Below are 12389 nucleotides of genomic sequence, written 5' to 3'. Positions count from 1 at the left end.
GAACATGTATATTAAGGAGAAGAGATGAAATGGGTGTTTCTGGGTGTGCCAGGATGTTCCAGCCCCAGGGGGAGCTGGTGGCTGTGGGGGATCCCATGGGCAGCACAAATATCCACCAGGAGATAATAATCTTCCCTAGAACAGGCAAAGGGAGGTCTGGGGTTTGTTATTTGGTAGCCAAACCACCTGCAGAGCAGGCCAGGGGGCAGTGCTTCACCCAGGCTGGGTTGGACTGCTTGACCCAGCTGGGATCATCAAATCCCAGAGTGGTTTGGGTTGGAAAGGACCTTAAAGATCATCCAGTTCCAACCCCCTGCATGGGCAGGGACACCTCCCAGCAGCCCAGGCTGCTCCAAGCCCCATCCAACCTGCCCTTCAACACTGCCAGGGATGGGGCAGCCACAGCTTCCCTGGGCAACCTGGGCCAGGGTCTCACCCCCCTCACAGCAAAGAATTTCTCCCTCAGATCTCATCTCCAGCTCCCTCTTCCAGCTGGAAACCCTTCCCCCTCATCCCATCCCTCCCTGCCCTTGCCCCAAGCCCCTCCCCAGCTTTCCTGGAGCCCCTTCAGGCACTGGAAGGTGCTCTAAGGTCTCCCTGGAGCCTTCTCTTCTCCAGGCTGAACACCCCAGCTCTCCCAGCCCGTCTCCAGAGCAGAGCTGCTCCAGCCCTCCCATCATCTCTGTGGCCTCCTCTGGACTTGCTCCAAGGGAACACAGTATTAGTGCTTGCCACAACACACCGACAACACACACACACACAGAGGTTATTGCTGCTTCAGACCCAGGGGGGCTGGTGTGGGACAGGCTTTGGGCACCCATCACCTACAGGATCATCTGCTGCTCCAGGCACCCAAAACCCACCCAAGAGTCCTGCTGGAAGTGCTGCAAGGCCAGCACAGGGACTGAAGTCAGGCTCAATTCTTAGTTTGGGGCACCTAAATGAGATAATCCAGTTCCCTGCAGCTGCAAAACACACCCCTCCACCCCACAGCACCCTGCCATGGGACAAGGCACCATCCCAGGGCTGGACGGGGCCCCCTGGCCCTTCCTGTGCCACCACCATCCTGCCCAAGAGCAGAGCCCGAGGGTGAAAAATCCAACTCCAGCTGCAATTCTGGGACACTCCTTTCCCCCCAGTCCACTTCCATTTACCCCCATTCCTATTCAACTCACCCACACTGGGCTCAACCTAAACGGCGTTTTCCTAGACTCTGGATTTCAACCCCAAAATGACTCCCAGCTTTTTTTTAAACACCCCTGTGGCAGCTGTAAAGCCAAGCTCTGTTTTCCTTACCCCATTTTTTTTGCCTCCTTCCCGGGCACTCTCGGGTTTGCTATTGCAAGGTGGCTCATTGGGCTGAGGGCTGGGAGGCTGGAAGGGGGCAGGGATTGGCAGGAATAGGGGGAAAGGGTCGGGTGGGGTTTGATTGATTATATATATAATCAAAGAGACAAAAAAAAAAATGAAAGAATTAGAAAATACATAGTTTTTTGAGAAAAGGAGGGCTCAGCCGTGGCTCCCTTAGGAGCAAGCAGGGTTTTTACTGGGGGCAGGTAACTAGGCTCTATTCAGCAGACAGAGGATTTGCCTCTTGGCCACTCCAGTGGCTGCAAATCTTGTGGTGAGAACAGGTCGTAGGAGATAAAGTAACACTAAATCCTCCAATTCCCTCCCAAAAGATTCAGTGCCTTCATGACAGCTCCCCAGACAATTGCATTTCTGCACCCTTCAGCTTGCTGGAGAGCTGGAAACCCTGCCCTGCCCTGCCCAAAAACCTGGAAAACCCAGAGTAGGAGCTGGATTGAGAGGGCACCCGAGCTCACCTGGCAGGGATGGCAAGAAAAGCCCTTCTGCCTGCAGAGGAAACAGCTCCAGGCTGCTCCTTGCCTTTGATTTATTGATTACTGCTGAGTAGAGCCGTGGTTAAAGCACTACCTGAGCTGCAAGCTCTCTATTTTTTTTTAAAATCTCTATTTCTTAACAAGTGCCTTATGGATGCAGGGTGAGCCCAAAGCCAAGGATCTTGGGTCAGATGTGAAAATTAAACATTAAACGAAAAGCAAACTCTCGGAAGGATTTTGCACCCTGATTTTTGGTGTGCCTTCAAAAAAAGACCCCCAGCACTGCTCTCCCTGCTGAGCCTCCCCAAAGGCTCTCGTTTTTATTTCCAGGTGAGCTTCTGACACCTGAATTTGCTGAAGAAACCATGACCAGCACAGTCCCAGTCTGAACCCAACATACTTATTTGCAAACTGGAAATCAAAGGGCTAAAGGAGAAGGGCTCCATCCCAGATCTAGCAGGAGCATTCCTATCAAACGCCATAAATGAAAGCAGCAATAATTCCAGACCTGGTATCTCCTTGTTTTCAGTTTAATATAGAAAATAAAAATAGATCTTGGAAACAGCTGTCCTGGCAATTTTCCCTGAACTCCTCACACAGCAAATCTGCCCCAAGCCAATTAGTGGGAGTGGAAAGGAGGATGAGGAGCAGGGGGGTGGGGGGGTCTAGCAGGACACCTGGTCCCTCTGCCCACAGCGCTCCTCAGAGCCTCCTGTATTGTTCTTGTTTTTGTAGAAAACCTGGAATAAGTCATTATTTCAAACTCCCTGCTGGCATTTATTTTCTATATTAAACAGAAAGGAAGAGGCAGTTGACAAACAGTGATGGAGGGACTGGCACGGGAGGGAGAGGGCAGCAGAAGGGGGTCTGTGCCGTACTTACGATGCCGTCCCTGTCTGGAGACCCTCTGCAAAAGAACCAAGAGAGGCAGTGGTGTTAGCTCCTGAGCAGCACCCTCACCTCACCAACCCAGGGAGATGCTTTGTCTCCACCAGCCCACAGAGACAATGCTTTGAATTTGGAAGTGGTCAGCAAAGCTGAATTACCTGCCCCACTCATGCCTGGCGAAACCCACCCCGTGGTCTCAGTGCTGTTGCTCTCCAGTTGTTACATGACAAATGTTCTACTTCTCAGGAAAGAAATGGCTCCTGTCGATGTTTGTGCTGTCCCCTGGCTCCTCCCTGCACCCACCCCACAGCCCTGCCCAGGCTCTGCACCCCCTTGCAGAAGACAAAGCAAATGATCTATGGAGTAACAGAGAAATTCTTCTTCTGCCAGAAGCGCGGCCACTTCTCTTTGGATTTGAAAGCTGCTGAGACTCCTGGAGGCTGCTAATCCCCCCCTGCTTCTGGGATTTGGACCTCGGCCACAGCACAAGGCAGGCCCAGCAGCCACCTTCAGATGCTGTCTAAGGATGCTCAGTTATTTACTGAAAAGACAAATACGTTTATGGAAACCAGCCTGGCTGCTCCGCCTCCCACACGCTGCCGAGCTCCCTGCCTTGCCAGAGACGTGCTGCTAATTAATGTCTGACTCGGGTCATCAGAGAAACCCTGCAGGGACCTGCTGCCTGCTTCACTGAGAGTAACACCTTTGAACCTCAGTAATTTGTAGAATTGCTTTGGTTTAAGACCTTTAAGACCATCCAGTCCAACCATTAACCCAGCCCTGCCCAGGCCACCACTGCCCCGTGTCCTTCAGCACCATCTCCAGGGCTTTGAGACCCCTCCAGGGATGGGGACTTCCCCCTTGCCCTGGGCAGCCTGGGCCAGGGCCTGACAGCCCTTGCCAGGAAGAAATGGTTCCCAAGATCCAATCTAAACCTCCCCTGGAGCAGCTTGAGGCTGTTTCCTCCTATCCCTTGCTCTTGGGAGCAGAGACCCACCCTCCCCACCTTACTTCAACTTCCTTTCAGGTGTCACACACATACACCTCCCATCTCTTATCTGGCATTTCGTGTCTTCACAGAAACATCTCCAAAATCCTTTGGAAACAGAGATCCTCATTCCCCCCACAGGCAGGGAACATCACCTCCCATCCAAGTCCCCAAAGCCCAGCCTGAAGTGGCCCTGGAGACCCTTGGCTGGTGAAGGAAAGACCTGGCAGGCTCTTGGCCCCACACTTCAGCTCTGGCACATCCCACATCTCCCCAAAACCCAGGCAGCACCTCCAGAGACCCCCCCCCCTGCAGTGCCCACTGCCCAGGCTGGGGTGGCCATGCCTAAGGGTGCCCACAGGGCCCAGGGTGACAACCAGGGGACCTGCAGGAGCCCACCCAGCTGCTCCTCCCAGCCCTGCAGGATGGAGAGAGGACCCAAAGCCTCCTGGGGTGATGACCACACCATGACCCCGTGCTAATCACTGCTGCTTGCTAATTGCAGCCTCTCTGTCTCTCCCTGCCAGCTCGTTACCAGCATGAAGGCTCCAGGACTTGTTATCTGTGTTATCTTCCCAGCCCCTGGAAGAGCGGGTGGTGGGGAACAAGCTTGGAAAGCTGGGTGCTGGCTGAAGGCAGGACCTTGGCCTTGCCTCCTTGGTTCTCCACGAGCAGAAGAGGAGGCTGCACAGCAGTTTCCTGCCCATCCTTCCCATAAATTATAAAGGAGGCAGGAGCAGGAGCTCCTGGCCTTCCCACAGCCTGGCTGGTGGTTGGATGAACAGTCAACATTCCCGATGGGAAGTCCCCTCTGCCAGCAGGGTGCTGCACAGCCCTTTTTTTGGGAGGTGCTTCATGTCTCTTACATAGCTTTGGACCACTTTTTGTAGCAGGCAAAGCCTCACAGGTGCTGGTGCAGCTGGGCTCACCATAGCCAACACATGTCCCTTCCCACAGGAAACCTCACCAGCCACTGCTGAGATACAGAACAGCTCAGGAGAACAAATTAGACAAAGAAACCTCACAGTGTTTCTGCTGGGAGCTTCTGGAAAGGCCAGGAGGATGCTGCAGGAGCATGGCTCCTCACCTCCTGTTCCCTGTTCCATCCCTGGCATGCTGGTGACACAGGCCCTTTGGGGACCTCCCCCCAAAGCCACATCAAGGGCAGCTGAGAGCCCTTCCTGGGCTGGTCTCAGCAGCCCTGCACAGCATCCCCCACCAGATGTGGCTAAGAACCCTCACCAGATGTGGGGAGGAGCCCCCACCAGATGTTTCTGCACCCTGAGCCTGCCCCAGCTCCCCAGCCCTTCACTCCACCCACTCTCTAAATCGAATTTACATCGAAAAAGATCTCTGCAGACAGGCAGACCAGCAGCTTGGGCAGATTCATCTGCTGAAGCTCTCCAAGGAGCAATTTCTCTCCTGACCACCACTGACTGTGGCTGTAAATTGCAACCACGTGGAGAAGCACAGAATCATCACAGCTTCGTTCTCTGCAGCACCACCCAGAAAAGGCCTCCTTTCTCAGCCACTGGGTGCACCAGTTTCTTGGCCCAAGGGTGACAAACACCAGTGAGGCACCAGCTCCCTTCCTGTCCTGGCATCAGCTCCTCCCCAGCATCATCATCATCATCATCTGCTCCTGTGGTTTGTGTCTCCCTGACTTACGTGGAATCAGTGTCCTTCTCTTTCCTGCGTATCCCAAAGGCCTTCCTGGTCCGCTTCTTCAGTCCTGTGGGCAGCAAGAACAGATGTTGGAACGCAATATTAAGGTCTTCAGCTTCACATCAAGGCTCCAAAAGGTTCCTTATTCCCTTGTCAGGTACCTTTTCCAACCTGATTTATGAAACTGAGGACCCAAACCCAAGCAACCACCCGCAGGGCTCCACAGGTCACACGTCCGTTTGCTTACACCTTTTATTTGTTCACTTCACACTTATAACTTGGTCCCAGCCTGTGTGATGACACATTTCCCAGCTAATATTTCTAAGCTTAATTACAGACTTCTCTGCAATGCTACCTGTGGGTACTAATGTCTGGAGAAGGAACCCCCTCTTTGGTGTAGGAGCAAACAACTAAACAACAACAAAACCCAACAGTTTAAACCATGCAGGTGGTTATTTAAAAAGGAAAACCAACCCCAAACCCCCAAACTTGTTCAGGATTCAACAAAAAGCCTCAAGCTTTACCTCAAACTGTGCACTGAAAGAGCCAGGTCTCCTGTATCTCCCCTGAAACCAGCCCTGGACACCCCAAGAACACAGGAGGGCTCATCCCAGAAGCCCTGGGCCCCAGCACAGCTCATTCCATTGATGCTTTTGGGGAAAACTGGGTTCCTTTGATCTGCCTCCTGCTTTGAACCTGCCCTTGAATGGAAATGATTTCCCATTCTCCCAGGAACATCCTGCTCCTCTGGGTGTGGACTGGAACAGGCCACCAGCACCACAAGTGCCAGATTTCTGCAGCACATCAAAAAATGCTGGATTTAAATGTTATCAAAATACAAGGGGGTGCTTCAGGCTCTTGATACCCCATGGTCAGGTTGGTTTTGGGCCAACACTAGGTCCAGGGCAGCTGTGGAGGGACCAAGAGAAGCTCCAGCAGCTCTCCTTGATGTTGCATGTGGAGCTTTAGGTTGGACACATCCCCCATGAAACAGGAAAAAAAAGGAATTGCTCCTGAAATAAAAAAAATCACACCCAGTGCTCTTCCCTCCTCCTCCTCCCAAAGCAAGCATAGCACGACCAGGGACGAAGGGATCTTCTGGGATCCCAGGAACTCCCAGCAGATGGGATCCATAGGTCTCCAGCTGCTGAGGGCAGCAGGGATGGCCGGGGTGATGCTGAACCCAACGGGCACCTCCTGCAACCTGGCATGGACAGCTCTGGTTCACCACATCTCACCCTTCTGCTTTCCTACAACTGCTTCCAGGCTCAAGGCGAGCAGAGCACGTCCATGTGGGGCACCAAGGGGTGGCCCAGAGCTGGGAGGAGCTGGAATCACCACTCAGGTGATGTTCTCTACAGCAGCACCTGGTGGGGATCACGCCCCAGCAAACGATAACGCTCCTAACGGGGGAAGGTTCCTGTTCATCTCACCCTCTGGAACAACCTCATCCTCCCAGCTGAAAGCAGAAGAGGAAGGGCCAAAAAAAACCCCAGAAATGAATTGTTGTTCAGTCTTAGCTGAAGAAGGGCATGATTTGACTAAATTTCGTAGCAAAACCTTCTGCTCAGTTATGTAATGGTCCCACCATCTGCTTCAAATGGCAATGACTGAAGGGAAAAAGAGATAATTCAGAGAGGCAGAAAGGCTCTGCCTCAGGAAAGGGGCAGGGGTGAAGTCTGCCTTCCCACCAACAGCAGCTGCAAAAGCTACCCCACAGAGCCAGCCTTGCCCACAGAGGACAAACACAAGGGAAACCACCAGCCCTTCCAAGGTGCTACAGCTTCACATGCAATTAGTGCTCATCATAGAGTCACAGACTGGCTGGGCTGTGAAGGGACCTTCAAGCTCATCCTGTCCCACCCCCTGCACGGGCAGGGACACCTCCCACCAGCCCAGGCTGCTCCAAGCCCCATCCAACCTGCCCTTCAACACTGCCAGGGATGGGGCAGCCACAGCTTCCCTGGGCAGCCTGGGCCAGGGTCTCATCACCCTCACAGCCAAGAATTTCTTCCCAATCTCTTATCTATATCTTCCATCTTCAGTTTAAAGCCTTGCCCCTTGTCCCATCCCTCCCTGCCCTTGTCCCAAGCCCCTCCCCAGCTTTCCTGGAGCCCCTTCAGGCACTGGAAGGTGCTCTCAGGTCTCCCTGGAGCCTTCTCTTCTCCATAGGACACCAAGCCAAAATGGTTCCAATGCTCTTACTGAAGAACTCAGGAGCCACAAGCCAAGGCTGAAGCATTGTGTGCTGGGATCTCATTTCAACCACAAAATGGCTCCAGCTCAGGGGCATTATTCATCTTCCATTTACTATTATCTTTTTTTTCTTTTTTTTTTCTCCAGATACTTAGGAATTAGCATCTGAGAAGGATGAATTAGTATTTAACACTATGAAACTTTCCATGTTCTATTCTTAAGAACTAACATCTAATTATAGGTTCAACTTAATGTGAAGATAAACATTATTTATTGCCAAGATGGAGACTTGTGGCCAAAGTTCCTTTGGGTAAGGGACGAAGAAGGGGATGAAATAGAGGGGAAATAAGGAATAATCACTATTAGGTCTGGTTTTTCTTTGTTGTTTTTTGGCACAGAGCAGCTCCCTTTCCCCACTCCACACAGACCAGCACAGGCTCTCACTGAATTGCTGTGCTGTGTCCCAAGAGGTGGGAACCTGCTGCTGCTTCATGGCCAAAGGACTTTGTATTTCCTTTTGCCTTGTTTTACTGGGGGAAAAAAAAATTAAATAATAATCATCATCCTCACATTGCTCAGCAAAAAGAAACCAGAAGCAAGATAAACCTATTGAGTTCTGAGTCATACCCAGAGGAAAAAGGCAAACAGTAAATTAAAGTGAGGGTGTAAGCACATCAAGCCCCAGATAAATCACCTGGCCAGCAGCATCTCAACCACTTTCTGCACCTCAGCCCAGAAGATGTTCCTGCCCTGAGCTCAGGCCCAGCTGCTCATCTTTGACATGAGAATGGGCACCTTTGGGCCATTGCAGAGCCAGGGACTCCAACAGCCCCAGGAGCAGAGGAGTCAGGCCTCAGGAACCCAGTGCTGCACTCCACCTGACCCTGGGGTTTGCCCACCTCGTCTGTAACTAAATGAACACGCGTCTTCAAAACCTTCAAAATGCTCTCCCTGAACCAACCTCTGCATTAAAGCTCCTCACCAGCTGTTCAGCAGCTTGCTAAGGCAGTGAGGAGCCAAAAGCCTTCCTCCTGCTGCCTCCACACAGTCATTAATGTTTCAGCCACCTTCATCTCCCAGTCTAATGGCAGAAGTGGCTCTGGAGAAGAGAGGCTGGATCAGCCACTCGTGGCAGCTCCTTCTGCAGGAACTGGCCTTGCAGACCTTGGCCAGGGGTTGCACCACCAGCCCCTCGTCAGACAAGGTCTTCTGCTGCCTCCCCACCTGCCACAGTGTCACACCAGCCTCCAGCCACCAACCCATACCCACCAAATATCACCACAGGCAACAAACCACGACCTCCACCATCACCTGCTTCCTTCCATGATTTAAAATGGTGCATCTCAGCTACTGCAGGAGACCAAGTTTTAGTCGAGACTCAGAGTTTGGCATTTGCTCTGCTCTCTCTCTTCCTCCCCTTGTCAAGGGTCTTTCTTTCTGGCTTTAGCCTCCCCCCCTCTGAGCAAAGGGACATGATGCACGCCAGCTCTTTTTGCCAAGTGTATCTTCACAGACTTTGAAGTGCTCTGCTCATCCCCTCCTGGAAACAATTTTGAAACTTGTATCTATCTCAGGTTGACTGTTCATCCCCCTCCCCTCAATTCTCAGGGTTCCTAGCAGGGCTGAACTCCACTATTTCACACTTTCTGACAAGATTCTCTCCAGCTCCTCACCCCCAGCAAGCTCTGAGGTTCACAGCTCTCCTCACCCCTCTGCTGGGACTGTCCTGCTCAAGCACTTTGTTCCACCAGCCAAGATGTCCCATGACCACAGCTCCTAGGGAACACACAATCAAGGTATTCCTACCATCTAACCACAAAACAAAACAACAACAAAACCAAAACCAACCCCAAACCCAAAGCACCACATTTCTTACAGCTCACCTCCTCTTGTATCAAAAAATAAAAAATAACCCAGAACTTAATTCCAAAGAGAAATCTGTCCTGAGGCCAGGCCAGGATATTCTGCTTCAGATCAACTACAACCACCACACATTCACATTCAAATGAATCCCTGATGAAGGTGCCAGGGCAGCCCTGGGCACAGTAGTTTTTATCTCAGGTCATAGAACCATCAAATCACAGGCTGGTTTGGGTTGGAAGGGAATTTTAAGACCCACCTAGTCCCAACCAACCCCCTGCCATGGCAGGGATGGAAACCACCCCTCTCCAGTTGAGGAAGGGGCCACCACCAAGCCCTTGGAGATGGGGCCAAGGGGCAGCTGTGCTTCCCAGCAAGAACACCAGCCCCTAGTGGGATGCATGTTTGACCTGGGAACAAGCCTTGGCTTCAAATGGGCTTTACCTCAAATCCAAGATTTTTGATGGTAATATGGATTGATGTGTGACTGGTGGGGGTCTAGAAACCACCTGCTCCCCAGCATAAGGACTAGACTTGGTGCTCTGCCTGCTCAAGCAAGTTCTGCAATTCAACCAGTCAGGAAACTTAGGGTTTTTTTTTAACTGAAATTTCCCTGGAAAAGCCTTTCAGAAAAGCTGAAGGAGTCACCTGTGGGAGCTGATTTGTTTTGCTACCTCAAAACACTTTAAAAGCCAGTTTCAAATCCAGAGTTGCTGCCCCTTCTGAAGGTCTGCAGTGCTGGGTGCCCACCCAGCTCTGCCCAGGGGCTGCAGGATCTCACTCTACTTCTTATTTCATTCCAGGAAACCAAGAGCTGCCAGTGCAACCCGTGACTAAACCACTCTGTTCAGCTTGGCCAGGGGGCCTGACAAAGCCAGCTTTGATAAGGAGATTAAAAAAGGCTTTGAAGGTCCTTGCTGCCCACCTGTACGGATTCACTCTGCCCAGTTACACTTGCAGGTTAGTGGGGAAAAAATTAACTGGTCAGCAAAGCCCCACAGACGGGTGGCACAGCCTCCCACAAGGTTACAGCAGCTCCTCCCTGTTAGAAAATGGGAAAAAGTAATAAAAAAGAAAAGAGGAGAAAGGGATGGTGGCCTCAACTGCCCCTTCTGTTGCTCTCTGCTGGAGCAGAACACTATTGGCTTCTTGCCTGGGGCTTTCAGGGAAGGAGAGACTGGAAAACAAAAGTGAGCAACAAGTTATTTGGAGCTGGTTTGGGTACTGTGTTGGGGTTTTTTTAATAAAAATAAATGCTGAGAAGCTTGCTCCTTGGAAATGTCACTTGGAAGGCGCTGAAGGACTAAGTGTTTGAGAGCCTGAAACAAGTTGGACTTGATCATCGTAGAATCACAAAATGCCCTGGGTTGGAAGTGACCTCTAAAGGTCACCTAGTCCAAGCCCCCTACACTCTCACACTAGAACAGGCTGCTCAGAGCCCCATCAAGCCTGGCCTTGAATGTCTCCAGGGATGAGGCCCCAACCACCTCTCTAGGCAACCTGTTCCAGGGATCCATCCCTCTCATAGTAAAGAACTTTTTCCTGATGTCCAACCTAAATCTCCCCTTTTCTAGTCTAAAACCATTGCCCCTTGTCCTACAGTTACATGCTCTTGTGAACAGAAAGGTCTTTTCCAACCAAAATGATTCTGTGAGATCACAAAGAACCTGAATCAAATAACACATGGCAAGTTACTGCTCTGGGACCATTTTCTCCTGCAGTAGGAGTGGTCAGTCCTGGCTCAAGGTGTCAGGCCTTACAAGCAATGCTGGTTGGAGATGTGGCACACATCACCTTTCACTGGAGGGTCCAGCCATGGTGCTCCTGGTTCTCACCAAGGAGATCAAAGGCTTTGCACTAAAAACACTCCCCTACCAAGTGGGGACATGCCAAGGAGGAGCAGAGAGGTGGCAACAGAGCTGGGCTCAGTCCTGCTCAGCTGCTGTAACTGAGCCCAGCACCCAGGGCTTCTGGAGTCACCCCAGAGTGGGCACACAGCTGATGGGAGAGCAACCAGGGCAGCTGAAAGGCTGGAGGAGGAGATGGGCACCTGCAGGATCTTCAGCTATTCAGCACAGCACCAAAACCACCTCAGGGTCCAAGCCCCTTCCCCAGGGATGGAAACATGGTGATGGAGGGATCTACCCTCAGTGGACAGATGCAACGCAAGATCCTGTGGCTGATTCAGAAATACAGTCACTTTTTCAACCATGAGGGTAATAAAGTCTCTGAACAGGTCACGGTGAACTCGGCTTGAGGAGCTTCTGAATTAACATCCAACCCCTTTCTAAAAATACTTCTCCTATTCCAGCTGCTCAGCGTGAAGAAGAACTCAAAGAAAGGCTCGTGGCCAAGTGGCCACCTCTGGGTTTGCAGCTGCTGACACATGCATCAAAGCTTGGGGACCCAGCCAGCAGCTAGAGGTTGTCCTAAAAATAAAGGGCAGCATCAGCAGGACACGTCTCAACACACAGGACATCAAGTCATTTCTTCTGCTGCAACAGAGCCAAGTGTTTGAGGACAATTTCACACCCAAAGGATGCAGATGGTTGCTCACAGGTTACTCCCCACCCTCCGTAAAGCAGCTGCAGGAATCACTCACCTCCTTCTTTCCCTGGCCAGGAGAGTTTTGGGTTTCTTTTCTAATCACTTCCAGAGCCCCTGGGTGTGCAGCAAGTGAGGAGGGGCAGCAGCACACAAACATCTCCCCCAGCAGAGCCAGGGAATTCCACCTGGACACAGCTGTGGCTCTCATCCCCAGCTGGCACACACACAGAAACCTCAGATGCACTTCTCCAAAGGTTGCTCTGCTGTTTAAGCTGCTGCCCAGGACAGGGTCTCCCTCCCCAGTGACACTCATTTCTATTTTTGGGGGGGTTTGGGGGTTTATTGGGAAGGGGAGATGATGGTGCTGCCAGGTGCCTCCCCTTGGAAGGCCCTGAGTGGCT

General features: G+C 51.8%; 1 protein-coding gene across 1 annotated transcript in view; it reads right to left on the bottom strand.

Annotated features, from left to right (window-relative positions):
• The window catches only part of SGIP1 (SH3GL interacting endocytic adaptor 1), a 48857-nt gene that overhangs the window by 30344 nt on the left and 6124 nt on the right, over positions 1 to 12389 (bottom strand). Inside the window, exons 2-4 of the mRNA XM_051625537.1 lie at positions 5389 to 5452; positions 2727 to 2751; positions 1297 to 1374 (exon numbers count right to left, since the gene is read on the bottom strand). Of these exons, the coding sequence (XP_051481497.1) occupies positions 1297 to 1374; positions 2727 to 2751; positions 5389 to 5452 (167 nt within the window). The remainder of the gene's footprint in view (positions 1 to 1296; positions 1375 to 2726; positions 2752 to 5388; positions 5453 to 12389) is intronic.

This window comes from Apus apus, chromosome 7 (assembly GCF_020740795.1).
Source record: "Apus apus isolate bApuApu2 chromosome 7, bApuApu2.pri.cur, whole genome shotgun sequence".
In the NCBI taxonomy this organism is placed as follows: Eukaryota; Metazoa; Chordata; class Aves; order Apodiformes; family Apodidae; genus Apus; species Apus apus.
Note: the sequence above shows the minus strand (reverse complement) of the source record. Positions and strands in the feature narration are given on the sequence as shown.